This window comes from Phoca vitulina, unplaced genomic scaffold (genome assembly GCF_004348235.1).
Source record: "Phoca vitulina isolate PV1807 unplaced genomic scaffold, GSC_HSeal_1.0 scaffold9, whole genome shotgun sequence".
Taxonomy (NCBI): Eukaryota; Metazoa; Chordata; class Mammalia; order Carnivora; family Phocidae; genus Phoca; species Phoca vitulina.
This window is the reverse complement of record NW_022589712.1, coordinates 57693936-57716990: the sequence shown is the minus strand read 5'-3', so window position 1 is coordinate 57716990 and position 23055 is coordinate 57693936. Positions and strand designations below refer to the sequence as shown.

Below are 23055 nucleotides of genomic sequence, written 5' to 3'. Positions count from 1 at the left end.
CACTTCTCTGCTCAAAGTAGCATCCTGTGTTGGAACCCTGCCTAATACAAGAATCGGAACATAATTATTAGAACTGGCCCAATAAGCAGAGTTCTAGTTCCTCTATAGCAGTAGACAAAGGAAGAGAAAATGAATACAGGTAGATGAGTTTGGTGGGGTTTGCAGTGGGCATGTAAGGGCATGACATGTGATTGCTTTTGTTTCCTTTTTGAAGTAATCAACTAAGTATTAGAGCAGGAAGTTGTGAGGTTAAAGAAGAATGGATAAAATGTCCATCTCATAGAGTTGAAAATAGATCCTACCATAAAACGTTTGAGGGTATTAATTATAAGTGTAAACAATTAGCATTGTTCAACTCTTTGGGAGTTGGCATGGTGAAAAAAAATGTCATGTAAGGCATGTTTTTTGTAAGGCCAAGTACGCTAGCACAAAAGTGGTGAGAGACTTGAAGATGTGTATAGCATAGAAATTATGCTAATGGACCATGAGATCTAGGCCAGACAAGGTTTGGAGGTCAGAAGTGAGGTTAGAAGGGGATTGATGGATAGTGGGAAAGTGTAGGGGGTCACTGGGTTAGAGGTCTTTATAGGACCAAAGAATTGTAGGCATGGGTGTGATTGAACAATGAGCTAGATGAATGAGATTTTAGAAATCTTAATATAGAGGGCGCCTGGGTGGCTCAGTTGATTAAGCGACTGCCTTTGGCTCAGGTCATGACCCTGGAGTCCCAGGATTGAGTCCTGCATCGGGCTCCCTGCTCAGCAGGGAGTCTGTTTCTCCCTCTGACCCTCCCCACTCTCATGCTCTCTCTATCTCATTCTCTCTCTCAAATAAATAAATAAAATCTTTAAAAAAAAAAAAAGAAAAGAAATCTTAATATAGAGATAGATCATTTTCTGACAATTGCAGAGTGTAGCTGTGGTCATGGGAGAGAGAAGCTAAATCCTAGTGAGGGAAAGGATTTGACAATGAGGAGGTAAAAGGATGGAGACACCATATTGGATGCTTCATGTAGGTGGATTTTGAATACATAGAGAATAATGATAAGAGTTGGGAAAGAAAGCAAAATTGTCATCCAGTAGGTAAACATTTGAAAAGTAAAGGCTTCCCTTCCCACTTAGTACATCTTCTGATTCAGATTTCACTGGATAACAGCAACTGTAAAGAGAGAGCGTGGTATAGTAAAATGGCATGAGCCTTAGAGGAGCAGAAGCATGAAGGAGGGAAGAAATGATCTGGGGGTAGCAATGAGGGGCAAGGAAGACACCAAATGGGCTTTTGTGCCTGAGTGATGGAAGGGTGACACTAAAGATAATCTCCATGAAAGAGGGCTGAAGGAGAAGCACTGTTATTGGGATATGGTCCAATAAAGCAGAAAGATGGAAGGGCATTCCAAAAATTAGTTGAAAATGTGGAAGAGTGTGCTGATCTCTAAACAGGAGTTCTTTAACATTCAGTGGCAGTGTGTGGGAACATCAGAAGAACAGCAACTGGTCAGGCTAGAGTGTGTATGAAACAGTAGAGGAATAAGCCAGGTCAACAGGATGGGAAGAAAAATGGAATTAGTCTTGTTTCTGAGGTGAGTATAGGCAAGAGGACACATTACTATCATATCCAAAATGCCCTTAGGTGTGATGACCCTCATGGGATGATTGCTGTTCTCCAGGGGTCGGGAAGAGGGTAATCACCTTTCTAGACAGACTGGCAGGGCAACCTCCTCTAAATTTTTCCACTCTGCAGCATCTTTCTCTAAGAGAGCAAATTCCAGAGGCTTTACCCATGGTCAGATAGTAAGTATTAGAGCCAATTGCACTCTGGTTTATTCACAGGATACCATGTTCCACCTGCCCCACAAAAATATGCTAACACATGGATTCTCTTAGTACTTAATTAAACATGAATTTTTAATAGGGCCTGTTGTGCAGAGCCTTACAGGATTTGGCTCCTCACTCTCTCTTCATTCGGACCTTATTTAACTGATTCCCTCACTTCCTGGATGTGACTTCAGTCACTCTGATGGCAAGAGTCCTCTTTCTGGAACACGCCAGTATCATATTGGCCTCAGGGCTTTTACTTGCTGTGTCCTTGACCTGAAATGCTCTTCTTTCAGATTTTCAAATGGCTAAACTCTTTCTCATCTTTTAGGTTCTACCTCATCTCTCATCTCCTCAGTAAAGACTTCCAGACATATTACTCAATATTGTCTTGTCCTCTCTTATCTTGCCAAGTACCTTAAGGTTGTTCTGTATCCTATTGCCCTATTTTATGCTTTCATGCCATTTATCAGCATCAGAAGTTATGTGTTCTATTTCTTTAGACATTTATTATTGATTTCTTCATCTATATCATGAACTTTATGACTCAGAAATTTCTCTTTTATATAGAGGAGGGCTGGCTCCTAGTAGGTGCTCCATAAAATGTTGTTGGATGAATGCATAAACACTTGATAAATGTTGTTTCTTTTTCTATATTCCAAGTAAGTTACTATTTTTTTCTATAAATATAGTAGTTACAATTTTTATATTTGTTAGGACGAAATGTGGTAATATATAAAAGTCCCTACTCCAGTTTTCAGTGCATAGTAGGCAATTAGGTAGTGAGTTTTTTTCATTCTTTCATCAATATATCCCACTGAAATAGCACAGCAGATATTGAATAAGTGATATGATTCAAATTGGGATATTGTAATCATGTGAAATTGGATCTTATGTATTACGTATTTTTTTTTAAAGATTTTATTTATTTATTTGAGAGAGAAAGAATGAGAGAGAGAGCACATGAGAGGGGGGAGGGTCAGAGGGAGAAGCAGACTCCCTGCCGAGCAGGGACCCAATGTGGGACTCAATCCAGGGACTCCAGGATCATGACCTGAGCCGAAGGCAGTCGCTTAACCAACTGAGCCACCCAGGCGCCCTGTATTACGTATTTTATAGCATATATCACATTATATATTACTTCTTACATATGATATAAGATAAAAACATATTTTTATTATATAGTCATGGTGAAATTATTATAGTTAAATACTCTCTTTTGAAGCACAAATATTCCCAAAGTAGTCTGCCTTCTTAGGATTTCACCCTATATTAATTACAATTAGCAAAAATAAAATTGTTGTTGTAAATTAATGTGAAATATTCTATCTTCTAAGGCAAGCTATAATTCTCATAGTTCCATGATTAACTAATACCTCCTACCTTCATGTTTACTGTTTCCAGGAAGAACCCTATGTCCTGTTTAAGAAATCTGACAAGCCTCTCTATGGGAATGATCGATTTGAGGGCTACTGCATTGACCTCCTCAGAGAGTTATCTACAATCCTTGGCTTTACATATGAAATTAGACTTGTGGAGGATGGGAAATATGGAGCTCAGGATGATGCCAATGGACAGTGGAATGGAATGGTCCGTGAACTGATTGATCATGTAAGTCTCTTTTCTCATTATTATCATTACCTCTGGTTGACTTCTAAAAGGTTTACTTTTTAAGAATATTTTGATGGTCAGGGGTTAATGACAAGAGCAATAATATATTTCAAGTATGTATATCCTTAAATAATTCTATTGAAAATATATATTATTTTTGCCCTTAAATATAAAGAATCTAAGAGGGATGTGTGGTTCTATTGGAGACAGTTGTCTGTTTTAAATTAACTAGTATTTAGTGATTTAATATCTTAAAATATTTAGTCCTAATTTGCAAATTACAATGTGGATGCCCAACAATTTATTTCTTTTTCACTTTTATAATGCTAAGTTCATAATCAACAGAAAGAATAGTGATGCAAACTCTAAATTTTATGATAAAAATTTCCTAGACTAGGATAGGATACTTCTTATCTTTATTTTTTATTTTTGATATTTCTTATCTTTAGAGGATAGGATAGTTCTTATCTTTAGAGTAGAGATGAAAGAAATCTATAAGGATAGAATATGATACTGTATCAAAATAAAGCAAGTATATTAAGCATATTGAAGCAGGAGGATAGACATTTTATTTTAGTTAGTTAGTTGAATAAGCCAGACATTCCTTCTTTGCATTATTTCATTAACTTATAATTTTATAACTGATAATTTTCATTTATAATGAAAGCATTATTCCATAATTTCTCAGTCAGTAATGTCAATTAACTCATCCCTTTGAAGTATGCTCTTATGTAAAAAAATAATAACATTGCCTTTGGTTTTGTGTTTTGTAATATTTAAGTTTCTTTTGACATTTTGCATAATATTAAGGCATGTAATCCTTGCTAAATATTCTACAAAATAACAAAATATATTTTCCTTTAAAATACAGTGTGAACTAGGGTGCCTGGGTGGCTCACTTGGTTAAGCGTCTGCCTTTGGCTCAGGTCATGATCCTGGGATCCTGGGATCGAGTCCCACATCAGGCTCCCTGCTCATCTGGAAACCTGCTTCTCCATCTCACCCCCACCCCTGGCTCATGCTCTCTCTCTCTCTTGCTATTTCTCTCTCTCTCAAATAAATAAAAATCTTAAAAAAAAAAAATACAATGTGAACTGTATCCTAAATGAAAGTTCTTACTAATGGAAGTAGCAAATATAGGCAGTTTTTGCAGCATTTTGAAATATTTCATTGCTATTAATTATGAAGTTCATTATCGAGAATAAGGGAATAAGAGAGATCTGAATCTAGCTATATGTATGTATGTGTGTATGGATGTATGTATCTCTCTGTTTATCTATATATCATCTCTCTATCAAGAAGGAGATGTTAGGCTTTGGTTAGAAGCAGAAAAACAACACAAACAATCATTTTTAAAATTTATTTTTCTTTAAATCTTCAACATACTTCTTCTAATGATTTGAAATTTACTCAGTAAGGTCCTAAAGTTCTAGACTCGATCAATTATTTTTAAAAAATTCTGCTTAAACGGTCCATTTATATTTTAACTTTGTAAAATCCATTAATGATGATGACAATGTATATGATTTGGAATCAAATATAAAACCTTAAGCTTTATGTTCATTTCTATTAATATAGCAGTAACCATCAAAAATCTTAATTGAAGCTGGTTTAAGCAAAAATGTTAATTTTTTGGTTGGCATATTTGAAAAGTCCAGAGGTAGTGTGGCTGGATTTAGATTATCAATATTCAGTTTTTCTGATATTTTGCCTCAATTTAGTCTTTGCTTCCTTTTATTTATTTTACTCTTGGACATGTGCCTCCCAACAGGTGGCAAGAACAATTGCCACCAACAGTTCTAGATCAAACATCCAGGTAGAAGTAAAACACCTGGATGGTGTTTCATCAAGAGACCCCAAATTTGTTTTCATTGGCCTGAGGTAGGTCATAAACTAAATCCTGAACCAGTTATCCCATTCAGAAGGAAGTGTTATTCTCACTGGATAGTGTGGGAGCATATATATTCATTCAAGAAAGTAGGAGGTGGGGTCAACCTCTTTTTAGAACCATGTAGATTTAGATTTGAGGAACTATGGGTTTTTAAAGGAAAATTAGGATTTTTATACCTGAAGAAAGTAGAGTGGATGCTGCACAGATCAATACAATGGATATCCACTATCAGACCTTTGCGTAAGTAGCTTATATGAAGCTTTTATTTTAGTCAGCGCACAGGAGTTTTAGATCACCAGTGCCTTTATGTATATATTTGTCATAGGTGTTCAATTAATGCTCTTTTAATTAAGCTCTTTGAGATTCAAAATGGATTGAAGGTTTTAGTTTTCTAGAATTTGTTCCTTTTTGCTTTCTTATCTATATTTCTTCAAGGAAATTAAAAGTAGAAAATGAAGGTTAGGAAATAATTATTTAGATCTATGGCATAAAAGATGATAGAATACCAAATAAGGGAATAGTAAGGGGGATATTATCAGTTAATATTGGTTTCTCAAGAAAATTACCTGTGGTATTGAGTTGAGACCACTGATGAAGGCTTCAAGTTACTGAATCATTCTATTCTTCTTGGTGCCAAATCTGTCACTTCACCTTCCATTTTTCCCTTACTAGTATCCCCTTTCTTGGTGCCCTCCTCATGTCTCATATTGCTGATCTAGCCTTGGTTTTTCATATTTAGCATGAGTCATATTAAAATAGAATGATGATTACAGTCGGTATATTTTTCTTTGTACAACCTCAACCTGGTTTGCATATTTATGAATATGTTAATTTCAACACAAGATAGTAACTCCTACTGATAACCAGATAAATACCCTAAACTTCTTGCTCTCATTGCTTTCCTTGGATAAGCTTACCTTGTCTCATAGTTTGATTACCTTTCTCCTACTGAAATTTTACCATTCTATATCTTCAGCCCTGAGCCTTAGACCCATATATCAACCCACCTGTTATATTTTTTGCTTAAATGTTTCATAAGCATCTCAAAGGTAGCATATTCCAGACTGAATTTATTATTTCTCTTTCTTAAAGCTTTCCTTTTTGAAGAGTTTCCTAGTACATGGAGCAATGATTCAATAGATTTCCCAAGCCAAAATTTAGTAGTCATTTTTTTATCATCATTTTTAAATTATTTCTCACTCCACCATGTTCTATTGAGTGTGCTCCTTAAATAATTTCAAAACTTGCCTACTTATCTCCATCTCCACTGTCATCTAGAATAATAACCCATTATGAGGTCCTTTCCTTTCTAATCCATTATCTGTGTGTGTGGGTGTGTATGTGTGTGTATTACTGAAAGATTTTATGCAAGAAAAGGGCATGGTCAGAGTTTCCTGTTTCAGAAGGAAAATCTGATCATGCCCTTCTCTTGCAATAAAATCTTTCAGTAGTTTCCATTGTTCTAAGGATATAGGACCAACTATATATTTATAAAAACCCTTCCATATTTGGTCATTGTTTATCTGTTATGGAAATCTTCTTTTTACCCTTCAGATCTAGTCTCAGATCTTTTCCACCATACTTTCTATATTGGGAGGTTGTCTTACATGGTGTAAATCAACAGGGTTCCCAGCAAGAGATCCAAGGGAGGGAAGAGAGTGAGGTCAGAATATTTATTTCCTTCCTCACTCCCTGAGATGTTGCCTTGAGCTGGCTGCATCCTTACAAGGAACTTCAGTTTCTCATTATGATGCCTGCTCTGCACAAATCTCTCTCCTGTTCTCAGTTCCAGTTTACACCATACATAGCTTTGTTTCTTCAGATCTTAGGAGTAGTTACAGTTTAGCTGCTGTTAGCCTTAGGATCCTGCACTACCCCTTAAAATTTCCTGACACCAGTGGTCTTTGAAGTGTGTTCCACAGACCTGCAGAATCAGTATCAGTTTCAGACTTGCTAGAAATGCAAATTTTCAGGCCCTACCCTAGAACTACTAAATCTAAAACTCTGGGGTGGAGACTGGTAGTCTTTCTTTTAACAAGCTTCAGTGGTGATTCTGATATTCTCTGAAGTTTGAGAATCAATGTCCTACCCACCACCCAGACTTGTGTAATTAACTAGTTCCTTTGTAAATAAATCCTGCTCAGTTATTATCATTTGAGTGTGCCATCTGTTTTCTATTGAGACTCTATTTGGCACACCTTTCTATATTTTCATCTATTCTGCCCTTTCCAGCCAAACCCATGTGGACTTTTTTAAGTCTTGTTCTCTTTTGCTTCTAGGCTAGTTCTCTGTGCATCACTCTCCTCAACCTCCACCTCAATCACTTCATCTGAATTATTTCTATTTAACTTTGGAAACACTTCCCCAGTGATGCTTCCCCACCCCACCCCAGAAAGCCCACCTGCTATGAGTTTTTACACTACCCTTCTTGCATAACATCTGTCGAACTTTAATTACCAACTTCATAATATCTGTCATACTTATTTATATGTAAGTTGTATGGTAGTTATACAATCAATCAGGACAATTTCAGGTGCAGGTGTCAGAAACATGTCTAAAAATAGCTTACAAAAATATACTTTTTTAAAAGTCCCGTAATACTAATGGTGGTTCTCACTTCAAGTGTAGTTGACTCCAGGGTCTTACAGTATGTCATAAATGATTGACCTTTCTTTTGCTGCCTTGTTATCTCTTGGCTTTACTCTCCTCTCTGTATGTTTTATTCTTTTTTTTTTTTTTAGATTTTATTTATTTGAGAGAGAGAGACAGAGATAGTGAGAGAGAGAGCACAAGTGGGGAGGAGAGGGAGAAGCAGGCTCCCCACAGAGCAGGGAGCCCAATGTGGGACTCGATCCCAGAATCCTGGGATCATGACCTGAGCCGAAGGCAGACGCTTAACTGACTGAGCCACCCAGGCGCCCTCTGTATGTTTTATTCTTAAGTACTACCTTCCATATGGTGACAAAGGTGAACTATGGTGGCTCTAGGCCAATGGTTATCAACCACGGGGAGGTTTTTGTTTTTGTTTTTTTCCCCAAGAGACATTTGGCAATGTCAAAAGACATTTTTTATCGTCTTAAGGATGTGAGGGAGATGCTGCTACTGCCATCTAAGGGTAGAAGCTAGTGGTGCTAACCTCTAAACAATGCGCAAGATAGCCCCTCACACACAAAAAGAATTATTTGGCCCTAATATCAATCATGCTGAACTAAAGAAACTACTTTGGGCTTACCTGGTTCTTAAATCTCTCCTTTTGAAAGAGATAGAGGTCTTCTTTTGCCAAAGTTTCAGCAAAATCCATGGTGGGGTTTGGGTTAGGGTGGGAGGGGTATCAATTGGGTCAGCTTGGACAAGATGCTCATTCTCTGAACTAATCCAAAAGGCTAAAATTGGGGAGGTGGTAGTTGGAATAGCCAGACTTGGGTCATGTGTCCATACCTGAAACTATGGGGTAGAGTCAGACCCATCTAAATTATGCTACTTATTTTTATATGAATTTGGGTGCAGAGGTAACTAATATTTCTCTTATATGAACTATGTGCTAGTCCATTTTCTAATTTTTTTTTTAGGCTTTACTAGGTTAAGTAGAAGGGAGATAACCATCAAGAGGCTATATTTACACAAGTGTTGTGATGAAGAAATACAGATAAAAATAAAATCTCTTTCCAACCCAGAAAACCTTTCCATAAAGGTAGATGAAAAATAAAATAATTTTATTAATGAATAAGCATTAAACCATAATGAGATGCACAGCACAGGCAATTCACTAAGAGATTGGAAAAACAAAGAAACCTTACTCTTTTTTATAGCCAAGAAGGCACAACCCATTGCATACATGTTCTCAAGTTAAACAATACCTAGTCCTCAAGTAAGAAGGCTTGAAAGCACCATTTATCACATATAGTTCCTCCTAAATTCATTTGGAAACTGGGGTGACCATCTGTGTTAGCTAATCGGTTTTATCCAACAGAAAAATAAACTTCTCAGGTCTTTATGAGAAAGGTGGGCTTTAGGCTCCCACCCACCAAAGTTAGGCTCCTCCTCTCCCACAAAAAAATAGGCTGTTATCTTCCATGGTGATTACATTTCAAAAAGATACTTCCCAGATCCTTGGGAAAGGCATTCATGGGTCATAAAGCTGGCAAGAGGCTTAATTAACTTTTTATCTCAGAGAGAAAGGACTTACAAGTTTTCTAAAATAAATGTTCTAAGAAAAGGGGAGAATTGAGCCTCCTGTGTTTAATTTGTATTTGCCTGTACAGTTGCAAGTCTTTGTTATTTTAGTAAAGTTGGTCTTAACCACCTTCTTCTCCATATCTCCTTTTTGAGAAAATCCTCAATGTACAGGGCTTGGTATAATCTCTCAAATTTATTATGATCTAATGAGAGATGATTCCTTGGTGATGTAATATGAAGATACAAGAAAGATATTAGGAGAATGTGGCTCCCTGAGGCAGTTAGTCCTAAAAAGTGACAAGCCTTCCCCCTGAAAGCACCTTCCTCTTCTATCATCTCCACGGTAAGCCTGCACAACATGGCATACTAGTAAGTCCCTGTGAAGGCAGATGTGGGTTCAAATCCTAATTCTTCTGCTATGTAGTTTTATGTCTTGGGCACATTGCCTTAAGCTCTTTGATCCTTATTGTTCCCAAAAATAAAATAGATAATATCATATTAATAATTAGGAAGATATATATAAATTCCCTAATGCAGTGCCTGACAGATAGTAGATAAACAATACAGACACATTAAGTACAAAATTTGTGTCTTCTTACTTATTCTTTCTACTATATTGTTAATGAGGATTCTTGTTGAGGACTAAAAAGTAAAACATGTTGACACTCTTACAGTGTGAAAAAAGTAGGGATTAGGGTTGCTATTGATATTAATTTTGAATCAGAGTCAGTAATATCGACATTGTTTTAATAGTAAAACTGTTAATTAATTGGAAACTTTGGTGTTCAAATATCTCATTACTTTTCTACCCAAATGATCTATGTCTTGGTGGTTTTATATTAGAATTAAATATAGGGAAGAATTAATAGAGAGTCAAATTTAGTGTGAGATTAGCAATGGGGAAGATAAATGGTGGTGGGGAGGGATGGTATTTAGGATACTGGCAAAGCAGAGACACCCAATTTAAAAAAATTACTATTTAATATATATGTTTTTTAAATCAAAGTAATCATTATAGGTAAAATCAAAACATGTTTGGACCTCCTTGTATTTATTTTATGGTTTGGTAATGTGTCATATTTGAATTCTATTAAAACTGAAAGTGAAGAGCTATATTATCCTTGCTTAAATCTTTTAAAATCTCAATCCAGCACTTCTTAAATATATTTTTAAAATAAAAATCACTCAGAAACAAATGATTTGGTAAATTTCAAAAAAAAAAAGAAATATTGGTAGCATATGTCCTACTACAGAGGAAGTAGAGGAGCAACCTATGCAGTTTTCCCTTTATATAGGTGACCTGCTTCTTTAGGTCTTTCCATCAGTCTATCTATTGAGTTTTTATGCTGATTGGTGCCATGGGCCATTTTATTTGAAGTTTGTTGGGCAGCTATAAAAGTTGATATTTTTTGTGAGTCATTAGACTAATTAAAATCTAAATCAGGACACTATTTTACCTTATCAGTTCACTGCATCTGTGGTCCTCTGTATAGTGCTGTATACTTAGTTGTATTCATTTGCTTCCAATATCCTGAAAATAATCGGGAGATACAAATAGTACAATTGCGAAGTGTTCAGCATTAAAGAATATTTACTGAAAGAATGGCATAAGTGTTCAACAGTGTTCCACAACAAATGTTAAACTCAAGCACCACTCTCCTTAGAGAAAATGCTACATATTTTCCAAATGCTTTTATTTTTATGTTGCCTTCCAAGGCCCCAATGAAAGTTTCCATTCAAGGACCAAGTAAAGAAATACACAGTGACCACCTTTCCTTTTGAAATTAAAGCATCGGAACTTTTTATATAAATTTTATGAAATACGTTATAAAGTGTTTCAGTCTTAAACCAAAGTTAGCTATTGAGCTATTCCAGGTGGCAGAGTCTATGTTGTGTGAATGGAGGTCTCAGTTTCTTGGATTCCCCACAAAAGATCTACGTGAGGACCCGTGCTCGAATGAATATAGCCAATAAGGAAGGTAGCAAGGCCAAAGCAGTTTATTAAGGACGGTACACGCTCAAGATGGGAGAGTGGGCAGGCCTGGAGGTGGCAAGTGTAGGGGCAGGGAGGGGGGTAGTTTCCTTTTATGTTTGCATTGGTTAGGGGTTGTAGCTGGGAGTGTCTCTGACTGAGGTTATTTCCAATCATCTAAGAGACTCCTCCTATCTCCTGGTTGGGAGGGGTAGTTTTTGCCCTAGAAAGTTCTTGCCCAAACTGTCATGGCCATCTTCCCTCCTTGGGGGGAAGGGGTTGAAACCCCAATGTAAAGATATTATAATGAAGCTATAGGTTGCCCCGGGGGGAGTGGGTGGGGGCAGAGGTTGAAGAGCAGAACACTTGCTCTGCACTTGTGGCTCTTGGTCTGTCAACCCCAAGGTATTGGAAGCCACTAGGCCAGGATGTTGAAAGCCACAAAGTGGGGATATTGTGCCCTCAGGTTTCTAATGTGTAACCTATTTATCACTCCCCTTGCCTCCAGCTTATGTCTAACTAACTTACTGCAGACTCTATCAGAGCCTAACTTAGTAGAGGTGAGAACACAAACTTGCTAATGCAACCATTGTATTAAGCTAGGCATAAATTTTACTTGTAGCTTTGGGTTGTGTATTCTTTATGGCTAATAACTCATTTATGGGTTCATGAGACTACTGTTGTATGTTATTCATAAAGCCAACTAGAGTTTTTGCAAGCATGAGGGAAAACACCTAAGCTGCAATAAGCTAACAGCACATATTATTATGGGACTACTTAAAGGAGACAAGGGCGGTTAAATTACTTTCAAATCTCTGGTGATGTTTGCCTTGGCAGTGGAAAACGTCAGGAAAATTTATACTTGTAAACATCCATACAGTGGTATGCAAAGTCTTTGTATGTGCAGGTTAAAAATAAACCAGAGATCACAGACACTCCTTGTTATTTGAAATTCTTTGCTTTTTCATCTTTCCAGCAGAATATGCCCCAGCTGGAGCAAATTTCAGCACACTCTTAAACCAGTGATCTTCTGGGCCTTTTCTGACCTAATGTCATAATGCTGATAAACTGTGTGAGGGAATATTATGTCAGCAAGTCCACAGTTACTTCTTACCTGGGCAAATTTGGGAATTTGGATGCTATCTATTTTTTATAATTACAACTAAAAAATGAGAGATTCTTAAAACCATATTCAGGGTCCCTTTACCTCATTAGAATTGTATAGATTAGGGGCTCCTGGGTGGAGCAGTTGGTTGAACGACCAACTCTTGGTTTCTATTGAGGTCCTGATCTCAGGGTTGTGAGATCGAGCCCTGTGTTGGTGTATGCGCTCAGTAGGGAGTCTGCTTGAGTTTCTCGGTCTCTCTCCCTCTGCCCCTCCCCACCTTTATGCTCTCTCTCTCTCTCTCTCTCAAATGAATGAATAAAGATCTTAAAAAAAAAAAGAATTGTGTAGATTAAAGTATTAGTCTATTAGAAGTGTATGTTTTCTTTTAAATGCATTTGAAACTTAGATCTTTTAGAGGGGCCAACTTACCTTCCAAAGGTTACAACTTCTCTGTGCTTAAAGAGACTTGCATTTTGATATCATTAACCATTTGTGGTTGGTAAGAGTGTATTGGTCAATAAAAGCTTTTTCTTTTTAATGAGGCTCCTTTTTATAGCTTCAAGTGCTGTTGAAATTTTAAAAACAAACAAAAGCTTGATCATTTGACAGATTTCTTAAAAAAAAAAAACAAACAGTGAGAAAGAAATTCAGTTTCAGTTTATAAAACAACTATGGCAAAGTGGGAAGTCTATTGGGATCTATTCACTCTTATTTTACATTATTTTGAAGAAGACCCGTGATGCTATGGATTTCCAGCTGCATGAATGCTTCCCAGCATGCTGTCTTAGCATTGCAATTGGTATTTAACATTATCAAGGCTTTTATGATTCATAAATGAGCCTAACAGGACCTCGTTACACTTTGCTTTTGTCTCCTGATTGCTCTTTTATTATATTCTAGGGAGGAAATCAAATATTTGTTTTTCAGGGAACTTAAAAAGGCTCCAGGTATTATCACAAAAATGGAAAGGCTAAATCAAAAAACAGTTTCAAATAAATGGGAATTGACTTGCACTGTAGCTTTGAATTTTGATGGTATGTTGTCTCAATTTTGCACTCTAGTGGAAGCATTCTAGTATTTTCAGTTAAATACACTGAAGAGTAGTAATATTATGATCACTACTTTTTTTTAATTTTAGGAAAAATAACTAAAAAATAAACATGCAAATTTATTTATAATTCCCCATGAACCAAAAGTGACAACTGTTAGCATGTTTGTTTCCTTTGTTTCAAGTTTCTCTCTTTTAATATAAGACATTGGTAGACCATGTTGAGGTCCCTTAGTCACCATAAAATTTCTCAATTTAGTAATATTCTAAGTCAAGCACAAAAGATTGAATTACATTTCCCTCATCCCTCTCCGCATGTAACCACTATCTTAAGTTTGGTGTTTTTCTGGCCCATTTTATGTAAATCGCTCAGTAGTACTCTATAATAGGAATACACTGCTTTTATTTAACTAGTCTTCTACTGAGAGACACTCAAGTTAATTTCAGTCTTATGTTAACAAAAATCAATGTTGTTATGAAGATCCAGTCTTGTTGTCTTGTCTCCTAGAACACCTATGTAAGAACTTCTCTAAGGGGTGTACTGAGAAAGGAATTGTTCAGAGTTCATTTCGAATTTTGTAAGATATTGAAAATATTGTTCTCCAAATTATTTTATTAATTTACACTTCCACCAATAGAATAAAATTTCTGTTTGTCTGCAAAATCACCAACTTCAGGTTCTCACTATCTTAATTTAGTTAATCTGAATGCAAATGAAATCTCATTGCTTTAATTTGCAATTCCCTGTTAGCCTCTTTCTCCTCCCCCTATATTTATAGACTAGTTTCTCCTCAGAATTTCCCATTTACTTCCTTTGACTTTTATGACTGATACATAGTAATCTGTTATATTTTCTGAATATTAATAATGCAAATATTTATCCCAGTTAGGATCTTGTTTTTTAATTTGTTTAAAGTGTGTGTGTGTGTTTTGGTATCGAAGTTTTAAAGTTTGAGTTTCTCAAATTTATTAATTTTTCCTTACGGCTTGTGATGTTTTTGTGCCTTGTTAGAAAAATTCTTCCTTAACTGAAGCTCATGAAGATATATATATATATTTATTTAAGAGTCTAAGGTTTTTGTCTTTCAAATTTAGCTCTTTTGTCCACCTACAATTTGTTCATTAAGCCTACATGGGTTGGACTTCAACCTAAGTAAAAGTCTCAATTCCTTCTGCTCCCTTCATGAGAGATAGACCCCAAATACTCTAAGCTACAACATATTTGTTAATAATTTTCCTTTGTTTGTAAAAAAAAGCAGTTTGGAAAGCAAATGATTTTTGCTTTTAATGAGAAATCCTGTGACTATTATCTCAGATATTAGAGGCAAGGAATTAGGAAAAGTACATGACATGTTAAAAAGGGCTAATGCATTCTTTCTGACTGAACTTTTTTCTCAAAGCAGATTTAAACAGCAAGCTGTCACAGTCAAAATGTACTGTCAGATAGTTCAGAGGCAAAGATGAGAGAGTTAATACAGAAGTTGGATATCACAGACCAGTATAATTCTGATTTTGTACCATATAAGAGATGATGATTCATTGGAAATTATCCCACAATTGATACTCAACAACCATTTATTGAATGCTTATTCTGAGAAAGATACTGTTAACTACAGCATTAACAATATCTCTTAAAATATTGATTACATTTTGTAAAAAAGGAAATAAGACATGATTTTTTTTTTTCATTTTTTTAAAGATTTTATTTATTCATTTGAGATACAGAGATACAGAGAGAGAGAGAAAGAGAGCATGAGGAGGGGGAGAGGCAGAGGGAGAGGGAGAAGCAGACTCCCTGCTGAGCCAGGAGCCCGATGTGGGGCTTGATCCCAGGACCCTGGGACCATGACCCAAGCTAAAGGCAGACGCCTAACCATCTGGGCCACCCAGGCACCCCAAGACATGATAAGTGTTAAATATTTCTTTTAATACTAGTGTAAAAAAGAATTTTCCATCTATGTGATTGCCCAGTAACGTTGAGGTTATGTTGAGAAATACTTGGTTTTTCAACATGTTTTTTTTTTTTTATCATGTACTCTCGAGATTTTTAATTTTATTTATTTATTTATTTATTTATTTATTTATTTATTTATTTATTGGAGAGAGAGAGCGGGGAGGGGGTGTGGAGGAGCAGAGAAAGAGAATCTCAAGCAGGGTCCATGCTCAGCACAGATCCTGACACAGGACTTGATCCCAGGACCCTGAGATCATGACCTGAGCTGAAATCAAGAGTTGGATGCTTAACTGATTGAGCCAGCCAGGCACCCCGATAGTCTCAAGATTTTTAAAAGAATTCATTCCCAATTGCAATCTTTTGCTAATTTGCTCTTTAATTGTAATTTATAGCAAACAAACAAAGCTAAGGATTGTTTTATTTTGCAATTATATAATAAATCAGTGAATAAATATCTCTCACGGATACTACTTAAGTTCTTCAAATATGATTCCTGAATTTAAGATGCTTCAAATATCAGCAAAGTAAATGTTTTGGACATAAATATTACCAGAAAAATATAGTACAAAAACATAATTTGAAGTCTAAGAGGAAGTACAATGCTAAAGTTGATATTTTAGAGACTCCTATAGATGTAGAGAAATTCCTGTATACTCCTATACATTCTATGCATAATTTTGCCTCCTACAAAACATTATACGGTAAATCAGTCTCACACTGCCAGGCATTGAAACTTTTCCTTAGGTTTTTCCCTAACCCTTAGGGAAGGCTTCTTGAAAAAGAGGGGTGGGAGGTAGTGCCTGGATGGCTCAATCGGTAGAGCATGCAACTCTTGATCTTGGAATTGTAAATTTGAGTCCCCCATTGGTTGTAGAGATTACTTAAAAACAAAATGTTTTGGGGGCACCTTGGTGGCACAGTTGGTTAAGCTTTGGACTCCTGGTTTCTCTTCAGATCATGATCTCGCATGGTGAGATCAAGCCTCACACTGAGCATGGAGTTTGCTTAAGACTCTCTGTCCCTTTCCCCTTGCCCTTCCCCCCATGTGCTCGTGTGCACCTGCATGCGCGCGGGCACTCTCTCTCTCTCAAATAAATAAATTTTTAAAAAAATAATAAATCTTTTGAAAAACCTCCAAAAGTAGCTGAACCCCAAAAGCTTCATAAATGAACAGAGGAAACAGATTGGAATGGAGAAGGCTTGAGTTGGGAATTTGATAACTCAAAGTGTTACATAAAAATGAAAGTAGAAATATAAATTAAGGGCAAGGGTATTTTGGGAGAAAATTACCCACATGAGCTGATCTAAAATCTAGAATTACTTGAGTTCAACAATAAAAAGTTTACATTTGACTCAGAGAGCGAATTTTCAGTGGCACTATTGAAGCAGGGGGCTGGAAAGTTTGTTTATCTATGGTATATGGAACATCTGTGTGTTATTAAATAATAAACACTGATTTGCATCTATTATTACCAGAAAAGCAAAATAAATGTAACTGAAAACAGATATAAACAAACGTGGTTTTTCAAAAATGACATTTGCTTTAGAACATAAAACAAATCTAAAAGAAACCAAGTCCCTAAACAAAAAATAAAATTTTAAAAAGGGAAACCACAGCATAAATTTTCTTAATAGAATAGATATCATTCTTTGTTAACTGTGATTGAACTTTCCTATCACATGAAATTAATGTGGGGTTTCTTTTCAAAGTAAATTCGAACAATGGAACATATAATTTCTAAAATAAGATATTCTTCACGATGTCCCCTAATGGAAGTATAATTCAGTATTAGTTCAGCATTTTTGTGCCTAACACAAAGTTATATAAAGATAAACTTGAATCCTAGGTGAGATAGGCACTTAAATAATTTTTATATACTTCAGGTAATGCAATAATAGAGATAGTCCCAAGATATTTTGGGAAAACTGAAGGGTATATATCTAATCCTGGCTGGAAGGAAAAGGGTCAAGAAAGCCATTAAGCTTTAATTCTAAGAAAATGACAGATGCTTTTCCAATATACTATTTTTAGTGTTGCAGTTAATTTAATTTCAGCATGAAGTTTTACCTGAAGGATATTATTTTATATAACATCACACGTGACTAAAGGAGTGAACTATAACTTGATCAGGTTCATTTAAATATATTGAAAAACAATTCAATTTAAGATAAACTCTGATCTGATTCAGAAAATTGTTCAAGAAGATTAACATAAAGTAAAAAAAGGTTTCTACATCTTTTTTCCTGATTTATTTTTATTAATTAAGAACAATCTATTACCAAAATATTTGTTTGATAGTATACCATTACACTAACATTAACCACTGTTGTTTTACGCCAAAATCATGTGTCTTCACCATATAATTTCCTGATCATTTCTAAATACATTTTAAGGTTTCCTGGCCCCCTAAGAATTCAGTTTTTGCTAAAGATATAGTCACTGAACTAGAGTTTTTTTGTCTGTCTTTGCTTTTTTAACATATTTAATTATGATGATATTTCTGATCAAGTTTTGTTTTTTAAGCATTATCCAACTCGGATCACTGGACGATCAAATGTATTGTCTGTGGGATTTATTCAAGTACAAATTTATTTACTTGTTTATGTGATAGTATTTATCTTAGTATTAGACAATACAAAACTATCATTTATACCCTTGTATTTTCTTCTCCATGGAAGTGATTAATTTTGATACCTGATAATACACTCAGCTCCCTTTGTTCACTGTTGATTAATTTTTTAGCAACCTTTAGATTAAAAAATATTCTCTCTAGTGTCTCTTTCTGTTTTCCAATGCATACATCTTCAGGCTTTTCTCCAAGTCAGAATATAAACTCTAGGGGAAACTGCATCTCTAGGACTTAAAACTGGCTAACACATAAGAGATACTTAATGAGGGTTTGTTAAATAAATTAACTATTCTTTATCTATGCCAATTTAGCCAACTCCACTTACAAAACTACTTACAAATAGGGATATGCCTCAAATGAATTTCCCCAACCATCGTATTTTAGCTATTAACACACATGCCTTGTCTCCTCTGTGCAGATGTCAGTCTTGACTGAGGCAGAAATGATTTCATGTTCTTCTTAGCATCTCTCACCATACCCACCACAGGGTCCCACACATGGTGAATATGGTCAATAAATGTCTGTAAAATAAATAGATGAATATAAAGTACCCACCCAGCCTCTTCTACCGTCCACAGTAAGGAAATGCAATAAACTTTCCTTTATACCTGCGATTACTGTGAATGATAGCTATGTATCATTGCAGATTCCTTCTGAAAAAAGTAAAATCAGGTAAGATTGTTGAACTCATTAGAAGTTCGAATTTTAAAGTAAAGAAATGAATTGTACCTATGGAATAAAAGATAAAGACATTCTGAAACACTTACTATTCCTAATGTAGACATATAGGAAAGTCATTTTCAAAGGTTTCTTAAACAGATACCATCAGATATATCAGACAGTAAACAATGAGAGGACAGGAGAACATGAGTTAAACACTCAGGGTAAGACACTTAAACAAAGTGACTTTGTCCTTAAATCCCCCCAAATAATAGTACACAAAGGTCAGAATTGTCACAATTATATTTGTGTAAGTCAAATGAGACTTGATTGCATCTGACGGTATTGAATGATAGCGTGTCTTCAGGGCAGGAGCAGAAGAGAAATGTGTGCTCTGTAATCAAAGGGTCATCAGTATAAAAGTCACAATTCTAGCACCAGCACCTTAAGAAAACAAGTCATCCTGGTCATCTGAAAGTTGATCTTTTAAGCACCTTAATTCAGTCTTTTTGGATGGAAGCATTTTTAGACTGCATTACAAATATTTCACTCTTTGAAACTGCAGTGCACTTTTTTTTCAAATTCCAGTTGAAAACTTCATGTGTGTCTTGATGCTTTCATGATAATTTTATACTTTACATTGCCATCACCCATGAATATGAAATTCATGTCTACCAAAATTTCTTTGTGATTTTGTGAAATGGCTTGTGATTGAAATGCTGCAAACATTTGCTCAGTAACCATACACTTTTATTCTCTTACCTCTTCTATAGGTTCAAATGGGCCCTTAATTCACCCTGTCCTGACTTCCCATCACCTTTAAAGAGCTGTGTGCTTGCTTAACATTGTATCTCAGCTTATTTCCTTCAGCTTACTACCTAGTATTTTGTATTTATCCCAAACTTCCTCATATACATTTTACCTGCTTTCCTACACAAACTGTTACACAGACTAGGTAACTTTTATGTGTGTTTTCAACCAGCATGTAAATAATTGAAGGTTAGTCTTTTAAGAAATGTGTTGATAATAAGCTGATTGATGAGCTGTGCCTGGTGAACCGAGGATAAGATCGAGTTAAATATGTTTAAAACTGGCATTGATGGCTCGGTAGAGCTACCCACACATGGTAAGGATTCCAGAGCAGAGATCTCATGAATCTGGGTTTGGACCATAGTTATGCAAGTCCCCAGTATTTATTACACAGTTACTCAAGAATTATTGAGCTAACTAAACACATAGCACTGATTTTAAATCCGAACATTAGTTTTCATGTGAGTGTACCAGGGACCAGTGCTTCGCGGCGTTCTTATTCCTATTCCAGAGATGCAATTAGAAGCCAACTTACAAATCAGTGGACAAAGAGACAAAGGCCAAGGCCCCGGTAATCAGATCTCTTGTCCTGTATTCTGGTGATGTCTCTTTCTAATTACTACTGCAGGGCATTGAGAATCAGAGCATCCTTTCTTGGTGATAAAAATCTAGACGTACTATTTTATCTCTCATTTGGCTAGGCAGATCATCACACATCTGGTTGGATAAAATATCTTATCTCAAGGATGTTACAATACAATTAAGTGGGCTATCATTTTTTAAAGAAACAATTGCTTGTCTGATTAGATTAATAAGAGAGTGGTAACACATCATTAATCTCTTAAAACAGTTTTATTTTTATCATCTAAATTCACTTCCTTCCTTTTTTTTTTTTTTTCTCTTTTCTTGATCTCTTTTGGATTAAATGAGTTTTCTTTGGAATCATTCCTTTTTTCCTCTATTAGTTTGCAGTTATAAACTTTATTTTTACTTATTATTTTAGTGGCTATTTTAACAAGAATACTTAATAAAATACCAATTAATCAATACTTTGTCTTTCTCCAAAACAATACAAGGACCTTAGAAAACTAAACTGATCAACCCCCTGCTGGCATCTACTATTATTTTAGCTATAACTTGATTTTTAGTTAATATTAAAAACACTCCATTAATACTATTTTTTTAAATATTTTATTTATTTATTTGAGAGAGAAAGAGAGAGTGAGGGAGAGAGCACAGAGGGGGTAGGGTCAGAGGGAGAAGCTGACTCCCTGCTGAGCAGGGAACCCAATGTGGGGCTCGATCCCGGGACTCCGGGATCATGACCTGAGCTGAAGGCAGTCGCTTAACCAACTGAGCCACCCAGGCACCCTCATTAATACTATTATTTCATATAATTTGTATTTGTTTAGCTTGAACACATTTAACACAATGATTTGCTTTACTCTCAATTTTTTCATATGTCACAGACATTCTTCTGTGAGATCAGATTTTCCTCTAGAATAATACACTTAAGTAGTGTCTTTCTGTTGGTAGTAAATTCTTTCTCTTAATAACTTTTTTTTTTAATTGGAAATGTCTTCATTTTGCCCTCGTTCTTGACAGTTTTGCTGCTATGCAATTTTAAGCTAAGTTATTTTTTCTCAGAGTTTTGAGCATATCAGCCCAATCTTTTTTGACTTGCATTGTTGTTCTTGTGAAGTTTGCTATATGATTATTATTCCATCATATTTCCCTATCTTTTTCCTCTGTCTGCTTTTAAAAATCTTCTCCATATCTTTGGTATTTTTAGCTTCATTTGAGTGAATCTCAGTTCCCATTTATTTATCTTGCTTAATTTACATTGACAGAGCACATGAGAATTCATGACATCTATCAATTCCATAAAAATTCTCAGCCATTACTCATTATATGTTACCCTTTATGGAAATCTGATTAGATTTATTTTAGAACTTCCATGGCATTTCAACTCTATTTTCCCATTGCCCTCTCTCCATGCTGCATTTCATATAATTACTTCTGACATATCTGCTTTTTCACTAGTTTATACTTTAGCTTTTCTAATCTGTAGTATAATTAATTCATTGAATTTCTGATTTTATGGTAATCTTTATTTTAAAAAGACATATTGTTTTTTCCTGCAAATCTCCCTTGTAATTTCTAATAGTTTTTTATCTCTTTGTGTTTCACATGTCTTCTCATTCCTTTAAATGTGATATATAATACTTATTTTATGTTTATGTTATATATAGATAACTTTAATATCTGAATGCTTGAGTATCTGATCCTGCAATTTGTTATTTCTGCTGACTCTGCCCAGAGTGACTTGTTTTATTGGGTGCTTTCTGATATTTTACTGTTGGAGTACACATAATCCTTGAAACATCATTTGTTGAAAGACCTGAGACTTTTGTTAATATGAATTTCCTCTGAGAAATTTTATATGAGCTTCTATTAGGTCTTTAGTGACACAACCAAACCAGAACCTATTAAAAGAAATTTTGTATTTGACCTTTTATTTGGGAGATCACCATATGAGTGTGGATTATTAGTTAAGAATTCCCAGAGAAGGCATTTTTCCCCCTTTTTACTCACATTTAATTAAAGCCAAGACTAAATCAGGAATGAGTCCCCATCATCTATTTCTGTGGGGTGGGCTTTATTCTATGTGGCCCACTGAGTATGGGTGTGCTAGGGTGTGTTGGCTTTATATAATAAAGTCTCAATCTGATCATTTTGCATGGGACCCAGGATTTACCTTCTGCTTTGGGCTTTTGGCCCATCACATGTCAAACTCTAGCCTATGAGGATTACAGGATTTCAGATGCCCTCAGGGCAAGAGTCAGCTCAAAATCTTTGGATTTGTATTTTCTTCTTTCGAGTTGTTATGATTTAAAAGTGTTCTTCTGGTCATTTAATCTTTCAGGAAATGTGTCTGGTGGGATGTTTCTACAAATACTTAGTTCTTCACATTACATGTTGGATTTTGGTATTGTTAATTTCATTTTCAGGGAAATGACATTTACCTGACCCCAACCCATAAGTGGGAGGACATGAAAATTAAAAATTTAGTATTTAATTTATTTAAAAAATGGGACTAAAAAAGAGCGGTATGGTTAATATCATTGTATAATTAATTATATTAAACAAGAAGCCCGAATTACATTTACTTCTTTTATTTATTGAAGGGACTACTTCATGCAATGTTCTGTGCAAGTCCCTGACAATGACATAAAGACCACTTAGACTTGAACTCCTCCCTCCCGCATATTTAATACAGTACAGAAACTAGATATGATTATAGAATCACCATAACAGATTGATGGAAGTATCATGATGCACACATGAGGGATGGAGAGTAAATCTCAAGCAAGGAGAGAA

At 35.4% G+C, this 23055-nt stretch overlaps 1 protein-coding gene across 7 annotated transcripts in view; it reads left to right on the top strand.

The window, feature by feature from the left end:
* Positions 1–23055, top strand: part of GRIK2 (glutamate ionotropic receptor kainate type subunit 2) — a 1100253-nt gene that overhangs the window by 892126 nt on the left and 185072 nt on the right. For all 7 annotated transcript variants that reach the window (XM_032408162.1, XM_032408165.1, XM_032408164.1 and 4 more), the window contains one exon: positions 3219–3425. In XM_032408162.1, the coding sequence (XP_032264053.1) occupies positions 3219–3425 (207 nt within the window). The remainder of the gene's footprint in view (positions 1–3218; positions 3426–23055) is intronic.